This window comes from Lissotriton vulgaris, chromosome 10 (assembly GCF_964263255.1).
Source record: "Lissotriton vulgaris chromosome 10, aLisVul1.2, whole genome shotgun sequence".
Classification (NCBI taxonomy): domain Eukaryota; kingdom Metazoa; phylum Chordata; class Amphibia; order Caudata; family Salamandridae; genus Lissotriton; species Lissotriton vulgaris.
Window position 1 is genome coordinate 58925546 of NC_141698.1, and position 26562 is coordinate 58952107.

Consider the following 26562-nt stretch of genomic DNA (forward strand, 5'->3'; position numbering starts at 1 on the left):
CCCCACGGGGTCGTGGAAATAAGAGAAATTGGAGAAACCATTCCCAAAACTTTGGTAACCACCAACCATGGTGGCCTATCAACCCATGGATGATGGGTCCAAACTGCCCTCCACAGATGGGTCCCCCCTTTTATCCACCACAGATGCAACAAGGCCCGGGATCGTTTCCTTTTTTAGGTTTTGGCCAGAGAAGAGGTCGAGGCAGGAGGAGACAAGGGGTAGTGCAACAGCAAGTCCACTGGAACACGGACACGAACATCCCGCAACAAACGGGAATGGGCCTACGCAGCGGGAAGAAAGTCCCCCAAGACGCAGCGGGAACGAGCAATCAGCCGGCCTCGTGATAAACCTTAGTTCACACACCCTGTCCACCAACGAGGAACTTCTCCTGAATAAAGGTTTGGGATTTGTGGCTACCCAAAAAGGTGATCCCTTTTTGGCCCAAATTGAACTTTCCAAACTCTTCAGGAAGATACGATTGCATTATTTTTTTGCGAAGACTACCTCTTTGGAAACTACCTGTATGGACGTTAACACTGGTCTGAAGAGACCTTCTTCATTCAATCCTCCCAGTGCCACACTACCGCCGAAAGTCCTTACCTTTGAGACGGCTGTTGAAAAGGATGTCACGGACCTATACAAAAAGGATGTTAAGCCATTTATGAATCTCTCCAGAGATGAGAAACAAGCGTTGCGCTCACTCACCGCCAACGATAATATCACCATAAAACCGGCTGATAAAGGGGGAGCGACTGTAATTTTAGACACTACAGTGTATAGAAATGAGTGTCTACGTCAACTCAGTGACCGTAAATCCTATTTACCACTGAGATCGGATCCTACTGAAGGTATACAAAACAGAATAAGTGCCCTGGTAGAAGAAGCCACGAGTGAGGGATGGATTACCTCACAGGAAGGACAATATTTGGTCACGCAACATCCAACAATTCCTTATTTTTATTGCTTGCCCAAAGTCCACAAGCCAATCAGGCCACCACCTGGGAGGCCCATTATCTCTGGCATTGGGTCAGTATTGGAACCCCTTTCTACTTTCGTGGATCACTTCCTCAACCCGATGGTCAAAGCCATGCCCACCTTTCTACAAGACACCAAAGATGTCCTAAGACTTCTTCCGACGATACAATACAACATGGAGACTGACATCCTAGTATCGTTTGATGTCGAATCCTTATACACCTCGATCCCTCAAACTGAGACTCTAGAAGTAGTGGGTGCACTTCTGGAGCAGAACAACCATCAATCGATGACACCAATACCATTTATAATGCAACTTGCAGAAATGGCGATGAAAGAGAACTACTTCTGCTTTGAAGACACGCTATATCTACAAACGTCCGGGACCAGTATGGGCAGTGTTTTCGCGCCGAGCCTGGCGAATCTTTATGTGCACCATTTTGAGCAACAGAATGTTTTCACTAACACCAACCCATACCTATCATCAATACATGTGTGGAAACGCTATATTGATGATATTTTTGTAGTATGGCGGGGCACTGAAGAACAACTACTATCATTTCATAATTGGTTAAACAGTGTAAACCAATATCTGAAGTTCACCATAGAGCACAGTAGAACCTCACTGGCATTCCTTGATCTGAGACTACATGCTACCCCTGTGGGTATTGAGTCCGAGTTATATCGTAAACCCATGGCCAGGAATGCATTGTTAAGGTATGACAGTTGCCACCCAAGAGCCCTGAGGGACAATTTACCTTTTGGCCAGTTTTTGAGGGTCCAAAGAAACTGTTCTAAGAAGGAGTCCTTTGAAACGCACTCCAAAAACCTGGAGGAACAACTAAAGGAGAAACGATATCCTAAGAAAATCATTCGGAGATCTAAAAAGAGGGCCTCCAACAATCCGAGGGATGCCCTTCTTGCAATCAATCCTCCGAAAGAAAAATCAGACCGGATTGCCTTTGTAAATACCTTCAACAGCCGATCCAACCAGTTGCAGAAAATCATAAAGAAACATTGGTCCATCCTAAAAACGGGAGGTGACAATATTCCCCAACCCATGTTTGCATATAAAAGAGGACCCAATTTGAAGGATCAGCTGGTTCACACACGTCCACGCAGTAAAGAAGAGAGACAAGTAGGAACCCTGTGGGATTTACCAGCTGTGGTCGGCCACCACCCATGTGGTAACTGTTCTGTCTGCCCTCAGACTAATAAATCCACAGAGGTTGACATTGGCACCAATCGCCCATGGACACAGAACAGGTTTACTAATTGTAATAGCAGCAACCTGATATATCTTATCAAATGTCCGTGTGGATTACGGTATGTCGGTATGACTACTAGAAAGGTACGAACACGCATCCAGGAACACAAAAGCACGGTGCGTTGCCGCAAACAAGCAACCAGGCTTACCGCACATTTCCTGGAGAAAGGCCATGGTCCGGAAGATTTTTACTGGACAGTTCTTGAACAACCGCACATTCCAGACTCATGTGCAGATATAAGCAGGTTCCTGTTCAAGATAGAACAAAAATGGGTATACCGCATCAACAGTGACAAGGATGGACTTAACGAACCCATACCTTGGATGTCCCTCTGATTGTGCGTAATCATTACATACCTTAGCACTGCACATAATACCCTTTGGAAATCTGTTCCCACCGTTCCCCATTTAAAATATGCTTTATAATATTAATAGCGCATCACTATTCCCTTGTAGCGCATTAATAATAACATCAGCATCAGTAGTCATCTTCTAAATCCACGGCGCTGATGTGCATCAGCTCCAAGAGCGCAGAGCGCGTTCATATTATCATCATTGTTAGTAGATGTCCATCCATTGCGCAATAATAACTCTCCTCCCTAGAGCGGGGCCCTGGTTTTTGGAATATACTCGCAAAAACTACTTTCCACTCTTTTGCGCATCTCTGTAAATCACTTAGGACCCATACATTACTTTGGTCATATCAGTATACTTGGTCCTATGTAGTGGGCTCCTAGAGCGGACTACAACTCCCAGCAGTCTCACCATCACGTGACTGCTCGTCAACGCGCTGGATCTGGGAATCTAACAAAACGCTGGCTCACTCGGCGGTCGGCGCCCCCCCGAGCAGTACTGAAGACTGCCTGGAGACGCCGACGGCCAGGTAAGCTAACGCATTAGGCGTAGTCTTCTGATGCCTCGCTGGACTTTTCTTGCCGCCAGAGGACAGCCTAACATCAAGCATATGCGGCGCCTCTCTTTATCTTAAACGCCGCTTTTACAATGCGCAGCGGTTTTCTTCTGTGCGCGTTTTGAAACTGACACGCTTTTTAATGCCTTTCTGTAACTTAATTATTAAAGCGACCTCCGTCAGTTTCTTTTAACTGACGTTGTACGGCCCTATCGTATCACCTGTCCCCCGCGTGTGGCCACGGCCCCCGAGTTATGACAGCACACGGCGCCCACGCACAGCCTGGTTATTAATAGCCCGGTTTATCGGCTATCTCAAAGTCTTTTATGCTACTCAAATTTGTTAGTGATTTAACACTGACCGCTCTATTTAACGTCATGTGATTTCTCACAGAGCGGTGCTCCTTTTACCTGCGCTGCAGCCAGGTGGGGTGAAGCTCCTCAGCCTACACATAAGGGTGAGTGCTTGCCTGAAATAACGTTCAGGCACGATTGAACATATTGTAATGTCATTACGAATACAAATAATAACGTGCATTGTATTATTTGTCTGTTTGTCTGTTGTTTTGTTTTACATGTTGGATCCTTGACCATTTCACTGACAGTTTACGGTTGAGAACGCCTGGACTTTCAGGTGACACCTTTATTTATTATTTTTGAAAGCAGTAGTGTATTAAATATACAGGTCCTGAGGAATGCATTAAGAACATCTTACAATATGCTGAAACATGTCGACCACTAAGTGCGGTTATTATTTAAAGCCTGCACCTACACCTGCCTTTTAACCTTAGGGTTTGGGGGTTATTATTAAAATTTTCTCTACCACCCATTCACCTAATTTTAGTACCCTTCACTTTTTTCATCACTATACACTGCTTTTTTCAGCAGCCACCACTACACTTCTCTGTTCTGCTCTCATACCTCATATTACATCTCGGTCACGGTAATTTCTACCGGCCGTCTTGCCTCCTGGGTAAGGAGATCCCATATGATGATAATAAGGGCGGTACAGTGTGGCTTCTGATGGGAACAATATTTCCCTCCTGGTACCCTTGAGTCTTGACTCGACCACACTTTTACTATTTCTCACTGTTACTGTCTGGTATAGTGGATCCTACTGTTAAAACTTTCCTTTCTCTTTCTGACCCCCAGATATCAATTGCAGTACAATTACTGCCAGAATAAGTGACCAGGGAACAATTTTAAATACATGTGCTGGACACTGGTCAAAAACTAGTTCGCCAGCTACATGATGGCTTCACTGAATCGAACGATGTTTTTTTTTAATACATCGTATACTTTCTTGCCAGTCGTAGTTTTGCACCTTGAAGACTTTCTGGATTAACTAAGCTGTGCATTATTCCGCCATCTAGTGGTTGGGTCCGGAATTGTAGTCTTATTTCTCGCTCCCCCCCCAAACCCCCGTGGGCGTCGACTTAACACCATTTAATGTCCTTCATGACGTCGACGCACTTCCTCCGGAAGCTCCCACCTTTGGTCACCATCTTCGGATTCTTTTTTCTTGCCTTGTGTTACTTTTCCTTTTATCTTTCCTCTCGTCTCATCTTTCTGGCTGAGGAAGGTTTAAATCCCTGGTAGGAAGCTATGAATTTTTACTTCTCGCAGCCAAATATATAGTCTTGGGAGCTAGCATGATGTATGATTTTGCACTTATGCTCATTTAAACATTGTTTTATACATTATATTCAGGTCTTTTATCTTCGTCTTTTTGAAAAAACGTTTATGCATGTTTTTATCGGTCTTATTCGTTTATACTGTTTGTACATTTTTATGGCCCCGAAGGCCGAAAAAAAGTAATTTTAACAGAACAGCATGTGAATCCAGAAATTATTTACCCTGCATCCTTGTCTGGTCCACTGATTGCCATCAAGATTAGCGCCATAGGTGAATGCTTACATTTCCCTAGTACGAGTAGTTTTGGGGGGGAAAGGTACACACGTTTCCCTGACGATTTTATAGATGGTGCATTCACCAGTGGCCGGTAATATTGGCACCTGGATGCAAAGGTTCGTTATTTGGGGGATTTTTTGAGTTGCAAATATGTGTGTTTGATGTACTTAACTGCTGAAATATGTTCTCCATTGTTTATTCTTTTGCATAATATAGAAGCCTGTGGTTTGGAGGTCTTGTGTATGTGAAAATAAGTGAACTTTAACCTCTAGTATACAGGCAGCCAAATTCATGCTTTAAAGGAATGTTGTATGTGGTTGCTTGTCCATGGTAACAAGCATTGGAAATGCAATAGGGCTCGCATTAGGAAAGTTTGAGCTATTGGTCTTATAAATGATTTTTTTAAAATGTATGTGTTATTTTTTAAAATAGATAAATAGCTTTGTCAATTAGAATGCCAATAGTTATAACTTTCACAAACACGTATAGCATTTGTAATGCAACATGTTGTGTATTTACGTGACTTAGATATATTGATATTACAAATAACAATGGCAATGCCAATAGCTTAAACTTTGTAAATAAATTTTGTGAAGATTATGTTCAGTGTTTTTTATTGTGACGAAAATCCAAGAACAGAAGTGAAATATTAACATTTTTTTGTGATTTGTAATAAAGCATGAAAGCTTGAAAACAGCTTGAAACATTGAAAGAACATATTTGAACTAGTGATGCTGTGGTTGCGCTGAGTGATGCTGTGGTTGCGCAGAGTGATGCTGTGGTTGCGCAGAGTGATGCTGTGGTTACGCAGAGTGATGCTGTGGTTGCGCAGAGTGATGCTGTGGTTGCGCAGAGTGATGCTGTGGTTGCGCAGAGTGATGCTGTGGTTGCGCAGAGTGATGCTGTGGTTGCGCAGAGTGATGCTGTGGTTGCGCAGAGTGATGCTGTGGTTGCGCAGAGTGATGCTGTGGTTGCGCAGAGTGATGCTGTGGTTGCGCAGAGTGATGCTGTGGTTGCGCAGAGTGATGCTGTGGTTGCGCAGAGTGATGCTGTGGTTGCGCAGAGTGATGCTGTGGTTGCGCAGAGTGATGCTGTGGTTGCGCAGAGTGATGCTGTGGTTGCGCAGAGTGATGCTGTGGTTGCGCAGAGTGATGCTGTGGTTGCGCAGAGTGATGCTGTGGTTGCGCAGAGTGATGCTGTGGTTGCGCAGAGTGATGCTGTGGTTGCGCAGAGTGATGCTGTGGTTGCGCAGAGTGATGCTGTGGTTGCGCAGAGTGATGCTGTGGTTGCGCAGAGTGATGCTGTGGTTGCGCAGAGTGATGCTGTGGTTGCGCAGAGTGATGCTGTGGTTCCGCAGAGTGATGCTGTGGTTGCGCAGAGTGATGCTGTGGTTGCGCAGAGTGATGCTGTGGTTGCGCAGAGTGATGCTGTGGTTGCGCAGAGTGATGCTGTGGTTGCGCAGTGTGATGCTGTGGTTGCGCAGTGTGATGCTGTGGTTGCGCAGAGTGATGCTGTGGTTGCGCAGAGTGATGCTGTGGTTGCGCAGAGTGGTGTGTGCATCGGTGGAGGTTAGTGGGTGCATTGATGGAGCTGTGTGGTGGGTGCATTGGTGGAGCTTTGTTGGAGCATCGGTGGAGCTGTGTGGTGGGTGCATCAGTGGAGCTGTGTGGTGGGTGCATCAGTGGAGCTGTGTGGTGGGTGCATCAGTGGAGCTGTGTGGTGGGTGCATCAGTGGAGCTGTGTGGTGGGTGCATCAGTGGAGCTGTGTGGTGGGTGCATCAGTGGAGCTGTGTGGTGGGTGCATCAGTGGAGCTGTGTGGTGGGTGCATCAGTGGAGCTGTGTGGTGGGTGCATCAGTGGAGCTGTGTGGTGGGTGCATCGGTGGAGCTGTGTGGTGGGTGCATCGGTGGAGCTGTGTGGTGGGTGCATCGGTGGAGCTGTGTGGTGGGTGCATCGGTGGAGCTGTGTGGTGGGTGCATCGGTGGAGCTGTTTGGTGGGTGCATCGGTGGAGCTGTTTGGTGGGTGCATCGGTGGAGCTGTTTGGTGGGTGCATCGGTGGAGCTGTTTGGTGGGTGCATCGGTGGAGCTGTGTGGTGGGTGCATCGTTGGAGCTGTGTGGTGGGTGCATAGGTGGAGCTGTGTGGTGGGTGCATCGGTGGAGCTGTGTGGTGGGTGCATCGGTGAAGCTGTGTAGGTGGAGCTGTGTGGTGGGTGCATCGGTGGAGCTGTGTGGTGGGTGCATCGGTGGAGCTGTGTGGTGGGTGCATCGGTGGAGCTGTGTGGTGGGTGCATCGGTGGAGCTGTGTGGTGGGTGCATCGGTGGAGCTGTGTCGTGGGTGCATCGGTGGAGCTGTGTGGTGGGTGCATCGGTGGAGCTGTGTGGTGGGTGCATCGGTGGAGCTGTGTGGTGGGTGCATCGGTGGAACTGGGTGGAACTGGGTGGTGGGTGCATCGTTGTAGCTGTGTCGGTGGAGCTGTGTGGTGGCTGCCTCGGTGGAGCTGTGTGGTGGGTGCAAAAGTGGAGCGGTGTGGTGGGTGCATCAGTAGTGCTGTGTGGTGGGTGCATCAGTGGAGCTGTGTGGTGGGTGAATCAGTGGAGCTGTGTGGTGGGTGCATCGGTGGAGCTGTGTGGTGGGTGCATCGGATGAGCTGTGTGGTGGGTGCATCGGTGGAGCTGTGTGGTGGGTGCATCGGTGGAGCTGTGTAGGTGGAGCTGTGTGGTGGGTGCATCGGTGGAGCTGTGTCGGTGGAGCTGTGTGGTGGGTGCATCAGTGGAGCTTAGTGGGTGCATTGATGGAGCTGCGTGGTGGGTGCATTTGGTGGAGCTTAGTTGGAGCATCGGTGGAGCTGTGTGGTGGGTGTATTGGTGGAGCTGTGTGGTGGGTGCCTCGGCGGAGCTGGGTGGTGGGTGCCTCGGCGGAGCTGGGTGGTGGGTGCATCTGTGGAGCTGTGTGGTGCGTTTTAAGGCCTACTACAGTATGGATGGCGTGTGATTCCTACACCTTGTAATAATACTCATTGTTTTATGTAACAACTCCTGTATACTGATTTACACACATATCATTCACTTTCTTTGTATAATGTGTGCGTGATCGAAAGTGTCCTGACACCATACACTGGTAGAAGTAGCGCTAAAAAAACAAATGAAAAGCATGAGATTACAGAGATGAGGGGCACTGTTGAAGGATAGAAGTGAGTTAATCCGTGGACAAGGAGGTCATAGGTGGTGCCAGCACTAAAGCCAGCCTGCGTGTCAAGCAGTTTTCGCAGTAATACCGAGTGCAAAGGCTATTTCAACTTGATTTTTCAGAGTGAATGATTTTGTTATGGCAATTGATCGAAGCACCATTCCTCAAACGTGCAGTGACATGGACAGCAGCAGCTTGTTCATTTTTTAAGCACATCTCAAATATTCCATACTTGGCCATTCTGTGAAGTCAAATTAAAGGTTTCAAGTGAGGACGGAGCGCTGAATTGGTGTTAAAACTGGCGAGAAGAACATTGTTTGCAGGCAGGTTAGCCATAAGAGAATTACTTATGCCTCAGAATGCATACATAAGGTGATCTGAACTGATGAAAGTTGTAGAGTAAACATTTTTATGGCAGGGCGGTATTACAAAGAGGGAGTACACCATTTCAGAGAAGCACAGGTCACACGGCGGTACGAGAGTGGAAGTACATTTAAAAGGATGAACTTAAAGGAGACCACATAATTTAGAGGCAGGAAAAAAAATACAGTGGAACAAGTTTCAAGAACTACAATCGTAGCAGGCAATGATTTGAAGGAGCACGGTTCGAAGAGCATACAGTGAAAAGGGGCAAAATGCTAGGACTGTAAAAGGAAAAAAAACACAATTGAGAGCACAAATTCAGGTGTGGTGCTTATCCAGAAGTAATGCCAAAGCAGCGGACGATAATAGTAATTAAGGGACGATGAGGAAATTCAGAAGTGCATCAGTCACATGACAACAGACTGAGCCCAGCAGTGGAACTGAAATCTGTACAAAACTGGACAGCAAGGGCAAAGTAGTAGTAATTCTGAGGTGCAGAGACTTGGAGTAAAGGATGAGCGCAGATCAGGCGTGGAGTACAGCCAGTGCGACGGTAAGGAATGTAAATAGTAATTCATGAACATAGGTGAGTTCTGCAGTACATAAACAGGTGGACAATTCAACAAAGGGCTGTTAAGAAGCAGCAATTCACAAAGTGAATTAGGTTTCAAGTTCCAGGTCAGATGTGCCATCCTCTTTATTCATTGCATTAACTAGTGTGCTACAATTCATTTTCATGTAAACATGCTGGCTGGTACAAAGCCATGTATGGAGTACAAATAGAGGAATCTACACTACAGCACAGAAAACAAAAAATATCTGCTGCTAAACTGAACAGCAATTCTAACGGTTAAACGATGCTCTACCTCTTCACCCAATGCAATTTAAGGCTGTGAATAAATACAATTGTAAAATGTAAAAATCTTAAATATTAATTTAATGTTAATCATCTTTTATCTCCAAGTTAAATAATGTTGCCTGATGCGTATCCGGACTAGGGCTTGGTACGCCCGCCGCCATCGAAGGGTTTTGGTATACAGACTTAGCTGGGCTACGTGCATGTTGAGCACAAGAGACTAGGAATTAAAGCAATACTGAGCAGTAGAACAAAATGCAAGGGCAAGAAGCAGCAGGAGAAACAATAACTGGGGTAGCCAACGTAAGAAAAACGAGAGGGTGAAAGATGGGACGACAGGTTTAGAGGCAGCGACTACAGCAGAGCATCAAAGGGCTGGGCGAGAAGGGAGGGGGGAATGCGAGGAGATAAGGACCCAGAAGGGGGAGGAGGGAAATGCGAGCAAGTTAAACAAGTTATAAAAGGAGACTAAACTGAAAGTACGGCCGGCAGGCCGTGAATAATTAGGGGGTGACAAATGCGCTGGGAGGGCTGCCTTTGATGTGGTAATGCGAGGCAGGCAGGCAGGCGGCTGGTGGCATTGTGCACGCGCTTCATGCACTGCAAGGAATCGCCAGTGGTGGTTAAACACTGGATAAGCCCCTATAGAGCTTGCCAGCTGTGCGCATGCGCACAGCAGGCGAGCCCTAAAAATCAATCTGGCTTCTTGATGATTTTGAAGCCTTTGGTGCTGGTCAATAGTTTTTTTAAGGCATAGTTGAAACAGGAAGGCACTAGTAAAATTTTGCAATTGCTCAGGATCACATGGACTCATTTTGGTGGTTAAAGCAAACAGGAGGAACATTCTCTTGGTTTATAAAGAAACAATATCAATACTGGGTGTTGACTTGGGGCCCAGACCTTTTGCCTCAACAAAAAGGCAGATTCCTCATTAGAGTTTGAATTTTGAACCATCTAAATTGCAGTGGCATTTGAACTGATCTATCCCACCCAGCATTAGGACCACAGTTCTTGGCTTCATGCAAGCACAAGAAGCGGTCTTTAATGCAACAGAACCCATGGCCCTGGCAAGTGGGTAATGTGACCAGCTTTATTTGCCCATTTCACTGGCATAATGTATTGTCAGCATACATCTGGAGGTTGACATGATATACTAGATGCCACTCTCGATAGGGAAGAAAGAATTGAGGACTTATTGGTTTGCTGCATTACACCAAGTTAACACCATGCGCGCTAGCGGAATTCCGCTAGCGCACTGGGTTTTTCAAAAACGCACTTTACGTGACGAGCTGGGCTCGTCATCGGCGTGCGAGGAGGCTACGCCATGACGAGCCCAGCTCGTCATGAGCGTCGAAGGGGTTAAAAAGATACCACTGACTTGTTAACTTCGATTGAGAGCATCTATACCAACGCAGAGCAGCAAAAGGAAAGACAATCGCTACTTGCATACTATTCAAAGTAACAATTTAATGTCACACTTCCGTAAAAAATTATAATTTCTTACCAATGCTTCCTGGCATACATAGATTTTGCAGAGCAGAAAATGACTTTACCAACCTGCTGGTCTTGATGCTGGCGACCTCCAGGAGCCATACCTCTCTGGTTCTGAACCTTCTGCTGCTGGGCTAACAAACGCTGTAAGAAAAAGAGAAACAATCAGGACACACGTCTTAATCCCATGGCAGTATAACAGTGATGGATTCATGATGAGAACTTACCTGCAACTGAGAGATTTGAGACAGCTGGTTTAATTGGGAAAGCTGGTTCAACATGGCTACTTGCTGAGGCCCAAATAGTGGGTTCAGACCTCCATTGTTTGGCGCATACTTGAGTGATGAAGCTGAAACCTGCTGATAAAGTAAAGCAGAAATAATTGCATAATAGAGGTTTCTTCAACAAAATGTTGAAGTGAAGATGAACATTACATCACATTTTAAGGGTCTAAGAGTGGTCACCCTTAACAAGGGAATGATATGACTTTCAGCTAAACAGCAGAGGGTCTTGGCCAACCTTTGGTACTGCCAAGGTTCATACCTTGTTTGAGGTCTTTAAGCAAAATAAATTCTAATTAATGACTACGGAGCCCTACAAGAACATAGTCTGAGTAATGAACATGGCTGACTTGTTCCATGCATAAATGTCAGTACCTTTGGTAACTATATTTCTGTAAATACAACATCTTTCTGCAGATTACATACTAAGAATAGCTTATTAAGCCATCAGAATGGTAAAACAAATCTCTTCCACAGCTTTAGTGTTGCTAGTTGGCATCAAAATGCCTTGTGCAGGGAGTTTGGCCAGCATACATGACACCTGCCTATTCTGCACAACAACCGTAGCTCTGGTGTCAGTTACTGGCAGTTTTCACATCCCCCTTAAGGCATGCAGCAATTACAGTACATGACACATTTGCATATCTTGGGATCTCTTTCACAGCACAACTTCATAAAGCAAGCAAGCCCGAGGCTTGGGGGGCAGAGGGGTGGCGCAGTGGGTGTGTGATAATCATGGTCGGGGAGTTGTGACAATCAAGCCAAGGAGCACAGCGTTGGCAAAGTATCAATCACAGTGTGCCTTAGCAGTGAAGCAGTAATGTTTGGCAAAGGTATGCAGGGATGACCATGTTACCTCCCAGCAGATGTCAGCCACCAGAACACTTCTCATACGTGCCATAGACCCAGCACTGCCCCAGTGGTGTGGGCACAAACACCCTCAGGAGGATCTTTTTTGGCTAATGGGCAGAGGTTGACTCAACGAGAAATTGTGCTTTCATAATGCATTTTTTTTTAAGCACCAGTGACACCCATAAGAGACAGGTTACTTACCTGCAATTATGGTTTTGCAACTTGAAATTTTTAGATGTATATGCTTTGCACAATCCTGCAATCTTGTAATTTGACCAAGAAGTGTTTTTGCTTTCCCCAAAAATGGGTTAGCTTGAGGGCAACTCAATATAGGGGAGCTCCTAAAGGGATGTCGACCATGATTACCACTGCCAGCACCTCTGTGAAGACCATGGCGAGGGATTTATTCCAAACAGTAGGACTTTGAATCGGCAATGTTCTCCCTCAATAAAAATCTTAGGAGCTTCTTATGTGCTATGTGAATGAGTATATTGGAGTAAGCTTCTTAAAGCTACTGCTGCTAGGTAGTCCCCTTCATCTAGTAAAGATATTACATCCTGTAATATAGTCATTTGAAATTTGTGTGTCTTTATGTACCCATTTACAAAGGGCATGTCTAAGACATGCCACATGTTCAGATCTTGCTTTGGTCCTTCCTGGACCTGGTGGTTTTGTTGGTGGTTTGCATGAAATCTACATAGTAACCATGGCTAATATTTGCAACCCACTTGTCTGTTGAAAAGACTTTACAGTTTTGAGTAAGTCCTTTACTTTCTACCCTACAGCAGTGTTGTGAGCGTGGGGAGGAAAGTTAGATCGTTTCTGCCTCTCAGTTTAACTTTGCCTTGAAAAAGGGACTTGAGCTGCTGCTATTGCCATGGCCTTGAAACTGGCTGGTCACTGGCTGCTTCCAACCTTGTGCACCAAACATCTGCCTCCCCTGTCCCCTCTTTCCCTGAAAGCTTCCCATTTTAAATATAGACCTAAAACTTGAAGGGCTCTCAAATCTTCTCCTCCAGCGCTTGGTCCACCTCAGCGTCAAAGAACTGGTTTCCTGAGAGGCGCTAATCAAGAATATTGGATTCTACCTTAAACTTAAAACCAGAGATGTGTAGCAACATGTTTTCTCACGAACGTGCCCGAGGCCAGCTGCCTACTTCATTTGCCTGCATTACTGGAGGCTGACTTGAGGCATGAGTTTCCGATGTTATTTTCCCCTTGAATAATGCTTTTTGTCCTAGTATGGTGTTCCAGAGAGGTGCGACATGAAGTCTTCCATATCCTCCCAGCTTTGGTGAGCATGTCGATTTAATAAGGCATTGGAATTAGCAATTCACCACATTGTGGCTGAAGGCCTCTCCATTTTTCTTCATACGGCCTTTATCCATTTACTTTCGTTGTCCGGAGAAGGCCACATGGATGCAGAGGACATGGCTCTCTTCCTAGTTCTTGGAAACAATTAAGAAGTCTAGCTCTACATGGCACTGAAAATATTTGCAGTCTTGTGTTGAGGCCCTATATTTCTTCTCTAAGCCAGCAGCGGCGGTAACACCTTGCATAGAGAAAAGCTCTCTGCCTTGTTAACAGTGATGGGAAGATACTGGTTCTTCTTGTAGGCTGGAGTTAGGTCTCCTCCTTTTCGACCTCCATTTCCAATCTGAAGGCCCCTGCTGCCTCTATGTCGAAATGTCATCTGGAGAGGTGGGCCTCAAGGGATAGGATTCTATCTCCTACTGTGGGGAGTGGAACTACACATCCTCCCATAACATTTTCCACTGTGGTTCATCTATCCCCAAGCCTTCAGCACTTATTCCAAAAATGCATTCCTCTTTTCCCCCCCACATCTCTGCCCAGTCTTTCTTCAAGTGTTCCGTCCTGCTTTGTAGGTAGGATTTCCTGTCCGGGTCTCCTCACCCCTACTAGACCTTTGACTAGATGATCATAAAGGCATTCCCAGCTGATCCATACAGAGTGAAGTATAGAGCAAAAAACGTACGCCTATCCTGTTCAGGGCTGTGGCAATCATTATGGATAGTCCAATGTGCAATAGATGACATCCTTACTGTGGGATGTAGTTCTAACTCTGGGTCCTCCAAAGAGAGGTAACAGAGCATAAATTCTCACATTAAGGGAACCCGACAGAAAATTCCCAGTTGCTGTGCCCAAAGCAACAGACTTAATACCACCAAGCCCATGGCCTACGACTTCACACCGCCCACTCTTGTTGATATAATCGACAGCAGTGATGCTACTTAACAGAATCTGATCAGCACTTCCGGAGATAGGCCACACTTCAGGATTTGCTTCAAAGCATCCAACCCGTCATTGACCAACTCAGATAAGGGCTTCTTATATGTTCTGGGGGACAGTAATGTTTGGTAAAACTGGATTTTATCAGAGCATGGATACAGGGGCCCAGAAGGCATGTGGCATTCACCAAGAGGTTTTAGACTGACTAACAAAAACTTTCCTTCCCAGGGTGTTGACGGTCACTGGCTATTTGGAGGCGCATGGGAAAGGCATTTAAGTTTAGATTTAAGGAAAAAGCCTGGCACACCTGGCTGACTGCGATGTGTGTGATGACAAGAACATAAGGTCACAAAAATACAGTAGGTCTTGTTTACTTGACTTTTTGTACTGCAGGTCCGGAAAAAGGTTTGCTACAACCAGGAGATGCAAAAGTATTGCACTGACTTACTGAAAGGGAGCAAATGTACAGTAGCTGTGATTAAGAGTACAATTTTCCCACTGGGAAGAGAACAGGGGGAATTTTCCGTCACAGCCCACAGTTATTGCCTGGAGTTTCATCTCACACTTCAGAAGAAAGGAATAAGTCAGTCATAGTTTTGAGGCAGCAGACCCTTAGCTTGGGCTCTTATGGCTTTGAACACTCTTCGAGTGAGTTTATGGAGTTTGACTCTCTTGTAAGGACTACTGAGAATGCTGGAGCAGATTTTTCCCCAGCTCTCGCCTGGTGCCGCTGAAACCATATGCTACCCGTCTAGGCCAGGAGTGGTCGCACTACCTTGGTTGTGTCTGGGCACTCCTACTTTTTCGACCACAGCATCCACCAGATAATGGAAAATAGGTTTGTTGTTGAAAAGAACACTGAGAAAGTGTGTCTGGCCTTCAGAGCAGAAGACCAAGACTCTGAACTAGCTAGGTCTCTGAAGAAGGATGCACATGCTTGTCCCAATGTGTGATAGCAGCAGCAGGGCGCATCTAATGTTTGCATTTGAGATATTTTTTTCTTTCTTTGACCAACACCTTGCCTCTTTTGCAAGAGGAATCTCAGAATGGTTTAATCAGCTGTTCCACGTACCCCCAGTAATACCGGTCGTACTTGGATAACAGGCTAAATACATTCTCAACAGGCCAAGCTGCTCTTATCAAGAATTATTAAGAACAGGGGCAGCCCAAAACCACCTGGAACTTGTGGCATGTAAGGACATAAAAACAAAGGTTCTGAGTGGGGAGACCAGTGATAATCACAAAATTCAAAGCAAATCAACAATGGAATGATTCATTTGAAATAGGAAAATGCTGGACTCATTCATTCAGTATGAACTGTATTGTTTGAATAAACAATTCAAAAGCTTTTTCAGTCAAGTGCTCATGTGATCACACAGTGAGTAAGAACAGTGAAAACGTGTGTATAAAACAAAAGATTAAATGATATTTAGAAGTCAAGTAGTCAGTAATTTTCAGGTCTAGGGACTAAATGGCTAAAGAGTTAAATCTTAAATTCGTTTGCTATGGTTGTAGAGCTATCCAAGAATTCAATTTGAATGAGAGCAAAGAAGGAATTAAATGCCATGGCTGCTTTAAGGGTCCAGGGTCCAGCAGGAATGTCTAATTCTTTCAGTGTTCAGAGAACCTTCTGATCAATTAATCCCTCGGCCTAAAAATTGCTCAATCACACTTCGAGATGGTGTTCCATTCATTTGTTTTACACACTCTTTAAATGTGATCACATGAGCGCTTCACTAAAAGAACTTTTAAACTGTTTACATAAACAATATAATTCATACAGAATGAATCGGTCCAGACTTTTCCTATTTCAAAAAATTAATTTAACTCTTTTGCCAGTAGCATCAATTCACTTACTTTACTTATCTCGAAGAGTGACGCTTCACTAACTGGTGCAAAAAAAATTCTTGGCTACATGGACTACCATGGAATTGGGCAACAAGTACCCTCAAGCATAAGTGATCCTAAAGGACTGCTTTGTATTTCTGTCTCCAGTCCTGAAGTGATCACCCTGGGTTTTATGGAGTCCTTAGTTTTCTGCCAAGCACCTGATCATATTCTTAAGCATCAGCATAAACTTCACTGAGTGCTCGGTTATTGAGAGCATCTCTGAAGTATTACTCCACCACATTTAGTTTAACTTTATAGTGGTTACCCACCCTTTGGACAACTAAATGATAAGCAGCATCATCCAGTGGGAATGGCTTATTCAAGGATAGGGCTCCAAACAAGGGTCTTTCCTGCGAGGTCTTCTAAATCAAAGTCATGCCTGGGGTCATTCCCATTATCGTTGGGATGGCTCCTCCCAAGGGTCTAGAAGATCCTCTGAAGGTTTAGTATCAGAATCTGCATGAGCTGGTGACTGCAGTGGTGGGATACTCTGTGGGACAATTATTCATTAGCATAGCGGTTCTATGCTCTTCCAACACGGCCTCTGCACATGTGATCCTTCTCATCTTTCAGTGGGACTGATCAGGTAATGCAGGTTGTTTGTGTGGGGGGTGCTACTATGTGCCAAGTCAATGCATATCTTTCTTTCTCTTACAGCTCTTCTGATGGTGTGAGCTCACTCAGCATCTAGGTCAGTTCCCAAGCAGACTTTAGAATCAACCTTAGTTCTAAGTCAGCGTGTCAGTATCTTGGTACCAATTTGGGGTCTCTCATTACCTAGGCTCTATGGGATGGTGTCATAGCTTCTCATGAGCGGATATAGGCTTTCAAGGCAGAGATGGCTCTGGAACAATGAGCCCTGCAGAATTGTGAGGTCTATTATGTGGAAGCTTGGGGCTGAAAGCATGCTTATCCTTGGGCAAATATTTGCCCTGGAGTGGAGTCACCTCTAGAGGCCGAACCCCAAAGGAAACCTCCTCAGAAGGTGTGGATGGTGGAATCATAGTTGCTTACTAGTGTTTTGGGAGTGGGATTCACTGGGAGCACTGGAGATGAAATTTATCCGAAGTCAGAGTGGTTATAGAAAATTATTGGGAACTCCCCTTCTCTTGGTCTCAGAGGATACAGGAGAGTCCTTCCTTTTCTATGGACGTCTTCAAATCCTAGCTCAGCCACTGACTCAGGAGAGCACCAACACTACATTCTCTAGTGCACTTTTAAGAGTGCCCTCTTTTTGCATGGTTGCCCCTACTTTTTGCCAAACTGTTGATGTACTTTGACTGAGTGTTGCCTGGATTCCTGCCAACCAGGTACCCAGGGCCTATGTTATTTCCCTAAACTGCATTGCTACAAAACCCAATGGTACTCTTTGGCCACATGCAAGTCCCTTGTACATGGTACCATAGGTACCAAGGGCACCGTGGCAAGGGAAGGCCTCTAAGGGCTGTAGCACTTATTGTGCCACACTTAAGAAGCCCTGTACCTTTACAGACACACACACAAGCCACTGCCTCGGCATAGGTAAGCCAGCTCTCTAGCTGGGTGCACTATACCAGTGGTGAGGCTACAGGTACATGAGCCCTGAAGCCCTACAGTGTCTAAACCAATTGTTAGACATTGTAAGTGCAGTAATGCCATTAAGAGTATATGGTGCTGGGAGTTTGTCATTACAAACTACACCGCATCATAATGGCTTTACTGAAAACTGGGAACTTTGTTATCAAACTTCTCAGCACATAAAACCCACACTGATGCCAGTGTGGAATTTAATGGAAAATGCACTCCGATGGTATCTTAGAGATGCCCCCTAAAAAACGACCTAAGTCTAGTGTCCTGCCTGAGTGGCTGCTCCCCAGCTGCCACCACCAGACATGTTTCTGGACCCCTTGGTCGAGAGCCTGCTGCTCTTGGGGGTCGGAACAAGGTGCCAAGCATCCTCGCCCAGGATGTGTAGGGTCCACGAAGGGGAAGCTTCAAAGGCTTGCCACCTTTGTGAGCTACCCCAGCCATTTTCTGCTTCCAGCAACTGGCCCCCACAGGGTTTGAACCCCAATTTGGGATAGAAAATCGTCAGGAAAACCAAGTGTGGAAGGGAGGTGTGTCCAGCTTTGCCAACCCCACCCCTCAGGTGGGGGAAGTGAGGTGAAGCTCAACTCTGTCCCCGCCATCTTGCAGATTGGGGGACAAAGGCAACCAGAGAGGCATATCCCCCCCCCCCCCACACTGAAGGTTGGCATGACAGGGGGTGTACCCAGCGCAAGGAAGGGACCCATTGGTACCGACCTGAACCGCCTATAAATTTTGGTTTTAGGGGCAACCCTGAACCATGCCTCCTCGGACAAGAACCGACCAGAAGAGAGAGGACCGAAGCAGCCGTGCTGAACTAAGAGGACGACGTCCACTGACTTGGCCCTTAGCCCTACCGGCCTGTCCCCAACTCAAACCAGATCCAGCAAAATCTTGATGTGCCCTGCAGCCAGTAACTCCCCAAGAACCGAGAGGACCTGCCCTCCTTCCCAAACCAAGACTTTCTCTCCTGTGAGCACCAGATTTCCTCACCCACAGACACTGGCTCCGGCAAAACCGTAACGACAAAACCAGACGCCAACAGACCGAGTTAGATTGGCCCAACATTACAAGGAGTTGACTTGACAGGAGGAGGTCTCCCTAGCGCTCCTGATTTGAGATCCGGTGATCTCTGACCTGCCTCAAATCTCCAATTGATGCCTGCAGCCCCCTTCTGGAGGATCTACTGACAACGACCAGAGCTGGTAAGAAAAACCCAATGCCTAAAGACACCCTTGCACCCGACGTCCATGGCCTTGGTTGGCCCTACTGGTGGTGTCCCAGCATCCCCAGGCATCCCAACCAGTGGTCACCTCCAGAAGATCTTCCTCTCTGAGCCTGCAGTGTTTGTTGCAACCAGAGAATTCCCATTGAAATCCACAGGGCACCCGACGCCAAAAGAGCACCCAGCCGCCTTTGTGGGTGTAATTTGTGTACTAATTCGGATCCCCTTTGCCTTGAGCCTAACACCAGGAGCTTTGCTCCCATAACCTTGTGGCCTGCTTGTGAGCAGTCACAAACCGGAGGTCCCCCTATCCCCCATTGGCTAACATTGGGCCTCAGCACTCTGCACCCAGCCGCCCAGACAGAAGCACTGTAAGAGAGACTCCTTCCTCGACACTAAGTGCAAACACAGCTGAGCAATAGTGGACACAGAGTTAATTTTCAAACAAGAAGAACCAGCCAACCAACTATTGGGTGGGTTTCCAGTTCCGTTCCCTGGCCAGAGCAACAGAGCTCAGCAATTTATCAATAGCAGATGAGCCAGGCATCCCATTGACCCAGCTACAGCAAGCAGGGTTGGGCAAAGGTCCGATTAAAGCAAATGCTGCAATTATTGCCTCAAGACCAAGGGGCCAACAAGCAGATGTTTTCAGAAAACTGAAAGCCGCAACATTAGTTTGCATAACATATTAAACATTCCACTGAGTTACCTATTTCGAATGCCCAGAAGCCTAGCAAAAAGAGCTAGGACTCTCCCCATAGTGCACCAGGAGGCATACATTCAGGTTCTGTGTTGTCCCAACAATCATTTCATGTGGCTCAAACATCTTAACAGTATCTCAGACTCACCTGGCGGACAGCATTCAGATTTGGCAGGCCCAGCCCGGCCATGGAGCTTAGGGGCTGGTTAGGTAGTGCATTATTAGACGAGGGAAGCTTCATGTTTTGATTGGACATAAACAGGCTGTTTTGGGACTCTTCTGCTACAATGCCCTCCTAAACGGACAAAAAGACATGGAACACCAGCCAACAAGCAAAGAGAAAGGAGGAGAGGGTAGAGCCACAAACGGAACAGAAAACAATGCAAGAGGTGGAAGGGTGGGCAAGCAAGGGAACAGAAAAGATGTGAATTAGTATAATGTGTACAGTGAGCACTAAAGATTAAACTGTAAGGTAATGAGAGCAGTACAGTGGACTATGTAGATAATAAGAGTTATCACAAATAGAAGGATATGGCTCAAAAATGTATACACTTTGTTACAAGACCACCTCCCAAAGAGTTATCTACCAACATCCCCTTGAGCGTAATACAATAGTGCCTATCAGCACAGTAATGTACCACATGCATGATAATTTAACACAAAAAAATAAGCTCCAAGAACAAGTCAGCTTTCCCCTACCAAGAAATCAGGGTACTGGCAAGTAACAACTATCTTGAGGTAAAGCTTACATGTATTATTGGCAAATCCAAGCGCTCAATCAGGTTGTAAACTACTACAACAAACCAAACCATGTAAAATGCTTTTTTAACATGTTGCTCCAGGTGCATAAGAGCACCAAGAAAAGTGCAGCAGTCAACCAAACAAACAGATTAGCATACCAAGAGATAAGAATGTCCAATAAAAAAGGGGACCCTGAGCCCTGCATTATTCATGGTAGCATCCCACCTGGGAGTCCAAGTATTACCCTTTAATGGAAAGGAACACCTACATTAAATCGCACAAAAAATACTAAAAGTATGCCCATTCAGACCAGAAACATTGAAAGGCAGAAGCTGTGCAAACAGATGTGGGGAAAAAATCTCAAATAGAAAAGGAGCTCCACATCTGTGCTAGATGAATGCGAGGAATTAACTTTCCTCCAGTCTTTAGCTGCACTTTAGTTTTTATCAGAGCAGTGTGTTAATGTGCACTGCCATATAGAGTTAGGCTCAGATGCCTGAAAGTTGCTTTTATTTAAAGTTTTCTTCAGACTTGAGATTTCTTCCAACTCCTCCCTTAGCCCACAATGGACCAGACCTTTTAATAGGGGAGGGGGAATAATGAAAGTAAACATCTTAGATAGCTTTATAGGGAGGTAGAAGGGTGCATTTAAACTTGCAGCACTACAAGCTACAGATGGTTCCATAGCATTCTGTTTGCAACTTTGACAAATCAAAAGTTCAGCAAAAACGGAAAAGTGGTGGCTAGAGTAGCTCTTGATATTTAAGATACAGTTCTGTCAAATAAAGTCTCTTGATGGGCTTGAATATCCATACTGAAGTGCTTAGTGTACTTGTATGTTACTGACCATGTAGCAGTTTTGAAGATCTATGCTATTAACATTTCATCTATTTGTAACAAGCATGCTCACCAACAGGCATCTTGGTGCTGATTAACAGATGTTTATTGTAATCCAACTCAATAGTACTCATTTTAATCAACCTCAGCTGGATGAAAGGCTCAGTGGACCCGCCAGATTTGAACCTGTCTCTATGAGGTCGAACACAGGCCCTTGCAGTGGACACATTAGTCCACTGAGCCACAAGAACTGGCTTGGACTATTGGCACATTTCTTAAGGAGGTCATAGTTGCTCTCTTCTTTCTACTGTAATTTGTCCTGGGCACCAACTGCAGAGGGAATTTTACTTGAGCACAGCACGTTTCTAGGTACTTATCAATCTTGAAAACGCTTGTAAATGGGGTTTCTTAGGTAAGGTTTCGCTAAAGCAACAAACAGTTGCTCCATTTTGCAGATGGATTTTGTCTATTTAATGTAGTACATTAGTGCGCTTTCGACATTTGGTGTGTAATGCTCTTTCTGTTAAGGTCTCTGGGTGTGGGAAGCATTGTTAACTCAGTGTTGTCCTTGACATGGAAACGAGACACCACTTTTGTAGAAATGTTGGATATGTCCTCATGACCCCTAACATAATTACTCCACTAGGAGCACTTGGCATTCACCAACTTTCCTCTGTGATGTAACTGCAACTAGGCTAACTTCCATGACAGGTACTGCATGCCACAAAAGTGCTGCAGCTCAAACAGGTCCCATGACTCTTGTCAGCACCACATTAATGTTACATGTAGGGCCGATGGAGCTACAGAAGGAATAACTCATTTAGGTACTTCATAAATGCTTTGATAGCTGTATTAAACCAATAAATGTGTTCCCTATTTGTCACGAAGGCAGCTTAAGAAGCCAAATGTAATCCAATAGGAGTGTATGCTAATCCAGGTTTTTAAAAGCACAAAAGGTAATACATGATAACCTGCATGGATCCTTTAAGAGGTCATGCCTCTTTAGTTAAACAGCAATGCACAAATCTTTTCAACTTAGCCGCATTTCAGACTGACACAGTCATCTTGCCTGCCTCCTAAAGAATTAGCATGCACCATTGCTTAAATTAAGTTTCAGATCTCATGTGCCAGATTGCTAGGTTCATTGCCTTGAGAAATGGATGCCTGAGCTGACCCTGATGCTGAAGTGAGGAGGTCTGGTTTAATGGGTAACTTTTCGAGCAGATGGACAATTATTTCTAAAAGCATCGAATACCATGGCTACCATACCCACGTTTAGCTGTGCCTAATGGATCTAGTGTGTGTGCCCCATTTTTGACAGTATCATTGAATTACAGGATTCATCTGTCACTGGTATATTTGTTGATGCATCCTGCTTAGCAAGTCTGCTAAGCGAGTGTTCATTCAGAGAAGGTGCTCCATTAGGAGCTGGACATGGCAGATTGTTTTGGCAAGAGTTGAGAGCTAAGGCGAGCAAGTCACTAATGCAACATGCCAGTAGCTGCCAGATGTCTGGAGATGTGGAAGTAGGCGTCTTTGAGGTAAAGAGTCACCCACTGATCTCCTTTGCAGAACAGAGGAATTAAATCATGTAGAGTTGTCATTTAAGTACTGTAATTGGATGTGCCGTTTGAGCGGCCCAAGGTCCAGAATGGGCTGCAGTCAAAGATCCAGAATGGGTTAAAGACCAAGGGCCAGAATGGGCTGCGAACTATACGTTTCTTCTGAGAAATAAGAAAGTACAGACAGTATAATCCTTTACCCTGCTGGGGTGGGGGCATTGGCTTGATAGAACTTTTTCCGTGAAGTACGTGTACTTCCTATGGGTGGAGTTAATGTTACTGACAGGTGGAATGTTCAGAAGTATGGTGTGAAACTCCAAGCACTAACCTTGATGTACTATGGGCAGGACACACTCATCTGAAGTTTTCCTCCCAATGGGAAGGAAATCATCATTAACTCCGAGCTATGTGCTGTGCAATGGGGGTGTCGTTGATAAGTCATTGCATGGAAGTGGAGGCATCCTTGAAGAGCTGCCTCTACCCCTTATTCGTCTGTTACCCCTGAATGCCCCAGAAGTATAGCACTTCTGGGTTTTTCCCACCTGCAAGAGTTGAAGCTGTTCGTACCGGCAAAGTAGCATTCACATCGCCTTGCATTTGTGAAGCACCTTTCACCACACCCAGGCCTCCCAGCAACTTCTTCCACAGCTGGACCAAAGTCACAGACCCAAAAGACTGACGCCCTCAACACTACCCAGCCCAACGCCGCAACCAACCTTGAATAGCAAGTCGAGCACTTCAACACCTGCATCACCAACGCCTCCGACCGAGTTGCCCCCATCAAACCAGGGAAACCCACAGATCCACCAAAAGAGGCATCTGGTACACATAGGAACTAAGCACAATGAAACGCAGCTCTAAACAATTGGAAAGAAGATGGCACACCAGCAGAGACAATAAAGACTGAGCCACTTTCAAGTCAGCACTATACAGATACCCGCAGTGACTCAAATATGGATATACAAAAACAAATGCCCTTGCAGACCGCATTGAGTCTAGCGTCAACCACACCAAGTAACTATTCACCATTGTCAGGGTTCTCGTGCCCACTGCAACCGAGAACACGATGCCCTCCTTCACGGGAACTCTGCAACGCTCTAGCAACTCACTTTAACAAGATATTCACCATCTACATAAACTTTTTTAGCCATCATATCTACCTCACTCCAACGGATGCCTTCAACAATCAACATCTCATTGCATGATAACTCAGCACATCGGATACCACAGCCATCATGAACTCCATCCACTCGGGAGGACCCACAGACCCCTTCCCCCACCACCTCTGCAACCTAGGAAGCAACAAGATCAGCCACCAACTCACCACCATCCTCAATACATCTATCAGCACAGCCACCTTTCCCTAAGCACGGAAACAAGCAGAGGTCAGGCCTCTCCTCAAGAAACCATCAGCAGACTCCAGCGTACTTAAGAACTACGACCCCATCTCGCAGATCCTGTTTCCCACCAAAGTCCTGGAGAAGGCCATCAAATGTCAGCTAACCAAACATCTCAAGAGAAATAACCTGCTAGACCCTTTCAATTTGGTTTCCAAATCAATCACAGCACCGAGACCGCACTGATCGCCACTACGGTCGACATCCGCACCCTATTCAAAAGGCTAATAGGCTGCTCTGATCCTTCGACCTCTCCGCAGCTTTCAGCACAGTTTCCCACCACACACATCGAGACTGCACCAGAGCAGAACCAAGGGAGACAATCGGATTTAATCATTTCTCACATGAAGCATGCAGAGAACCCACCTCCACCTTCACCTTGCAACCCACAAGAACTATAGCAGCATTCCTCAAGGATCATCCCTCAGCCCCACCCTATTCAACCACTATAGAATGCTAGCCGATATCCTCAGTACCCACGATATTAACATCATATCCTATGCCGACAGCCAACACATCCTCTCGCTCTCAGCAGACCCAAGACCGGCTTCCACAACTGCATGAAGAATATTGCAGCCTGAATGAAGGACAACTGTTAAAGCTCAGACAAGGCTGAAGTGCTGATTTTTTGGCAACCATGCCTCCATCTGGAACGACACCTGATGGCCAGCTGAACTCTGACCCCACCCCACTCCAAAGGACCACCCTGCAACCTCTAGATTATCATAGACCGCAAGCTCACCATGAACAGACAGATCAACAGTCTCCTCTGCCTGCTTCCACACGTGGCATGCTCCAAAGAATCATCAAATGACTCCCCACAAACAAAATAAAAACAGTCAGGCAAGCCCTAATCAGCAGCTGTCTGGAATACAGCAGAACACTGTATACAAACTCATAGGAAGTCTCCAGAAGAGGCTTTTTTTATGTTCTTCATTCGTGCGAAGGCCTTGGCCTTTTTCAGCAGGTGTCTAAGGCCACCTATATAGGCGGCAACCTGCTGGATTTAATTTTCTCAGAGGCCAATCTTCTTACTATTGGAGAAATGTTACCTATTGATTGGACTGATCATCCTTTGATTACATTTTTTGTGAATTCCGCTACTCACAATACTAGGACAGCAGCAACAGACTGGGGCTGAATCCTCAGTGGTTCGTGGCAGTGGGGATACTGTGCAGAAGGGCTTGGTGGATTCCGGTGCCACCTTTGAACAGGTGGGAGCTAAGTATCTTTCAGAGTTTGCGCCTTTGACTTTAGAGGATTTTAGTAGGTTGGCACTTGGTATTTTGTCAGGGTCACGGCTTGATACGATCCCTCTAAAAATCTGGAAAGAGTTTGAGGCAGAGTTATTTCCCACACTCCGCATGGTCTGTAACCAGTTTCTTTCTACCGGACTGATTCCACCTCAATGGAAACAAGCATTGGTGACCCCTCTGCTAAAAAAAAAGCCCTCTCTCGATCCCGAGTGCTTGAATAACTTTAGGCCCATCTCTCTTTTGCCCTTTCCTGCAAAAATTGTGTAACGGTTGGTTGCTGGTACTCTCACCTAGCATTTGGAACAGCATAAACTCTTGGAGGAAGTCCAGTTTGGTTTCCGGCCAGCCCATGGCACCGAGACGGCCTTGGTAACCATGCTGCGATGGCGGGCAGACAGGGGTCAGGCAGCTGTGCTGATCCTGCTCGACCTGTCTGACGCCTTCGACACGGTTAACCACGGGACCTTACTGAGAAGGGTAGGGGTTACGGGCAGCACTTTTAGGTGGTTCCCGTCCTTTCTTCTGGATAGACAGCAAGCTGTGTCCCTCCCTCCTTACAAATCCGCCTTTACAAACATCTTGCATGGCATTCCACAGGGCTCTGGTAACAGCCCTATTTTATTCAAAGTCTATAGGAAACCCCTGATTGCGGTCATCAAAGAACATAACATTGAAAATTATGCTGATGACACGCAGTTGATCCTCTCCCTTGAGGGAGATCAATCGACTTCTTTGGAAGTGTTTCACAACTGCCTGCGAGATACAGCGCTCTGGTTGAAGGTCAATTCTCTGCAGTTCAATGCAGGTAAAGCGGAGGCGCTTCATTGCCCTAGGGACAGGGTCCCGTCTGTGCTGCCCAGCAATTTTTGGCCTATTGACTCCCCCCCTTCGGTTCAGTCAGTGAATAAGGTCCGTAACCTGGGTGTTATGTTTAATAGCAAACTTACTTTGGAAGGTCAGGTTTTGAAAACAGTGGCAGGTTGCCTTGCCATTATTAGAGTGCTTAGGAAAACTCTCCCTTTACTGCCTCCCCTAGCCCAGGCA

The 26562-nt window shown here is 45.9% G+C and overlaps 1 protein-coding gene and 1 long non-coding RNA gene across 2 annotated transcripts in view; one reads left to right on the top strand and one right to left on the bottom strand.

Annotated features, from left to right (window-relative positions):
- The window catches only part of TNRC6A (trinucleotide repeat containing adaptor 6A), a 289758-nt gene that overhangs the window by 65549 nt on the left and 197647 nt on the right, over positions 1-26562 (bottom strand). Inside the window, 3 exon segments of the mRNA XM_086940455.1 lie at positions 11028-11105; positions 11189-11317; positions 19874-20020. Coding sequence (XP_086796581.1) covers positions 11028-11105; positions 11189-11317; positions 19874-20020 — 354 coding nt within the window.
- On the top strand, positions 4676-11549 carry LOC147684618 (uncharacterized). Its single transcript, XR_015300648.1, has 3 exons — positions 4676-5392; positions 10150-10687; positions 10827-11549. It is a non-coding gene; the product is annotated as an uncharacterized LOC147684618 (long non-coding RNA).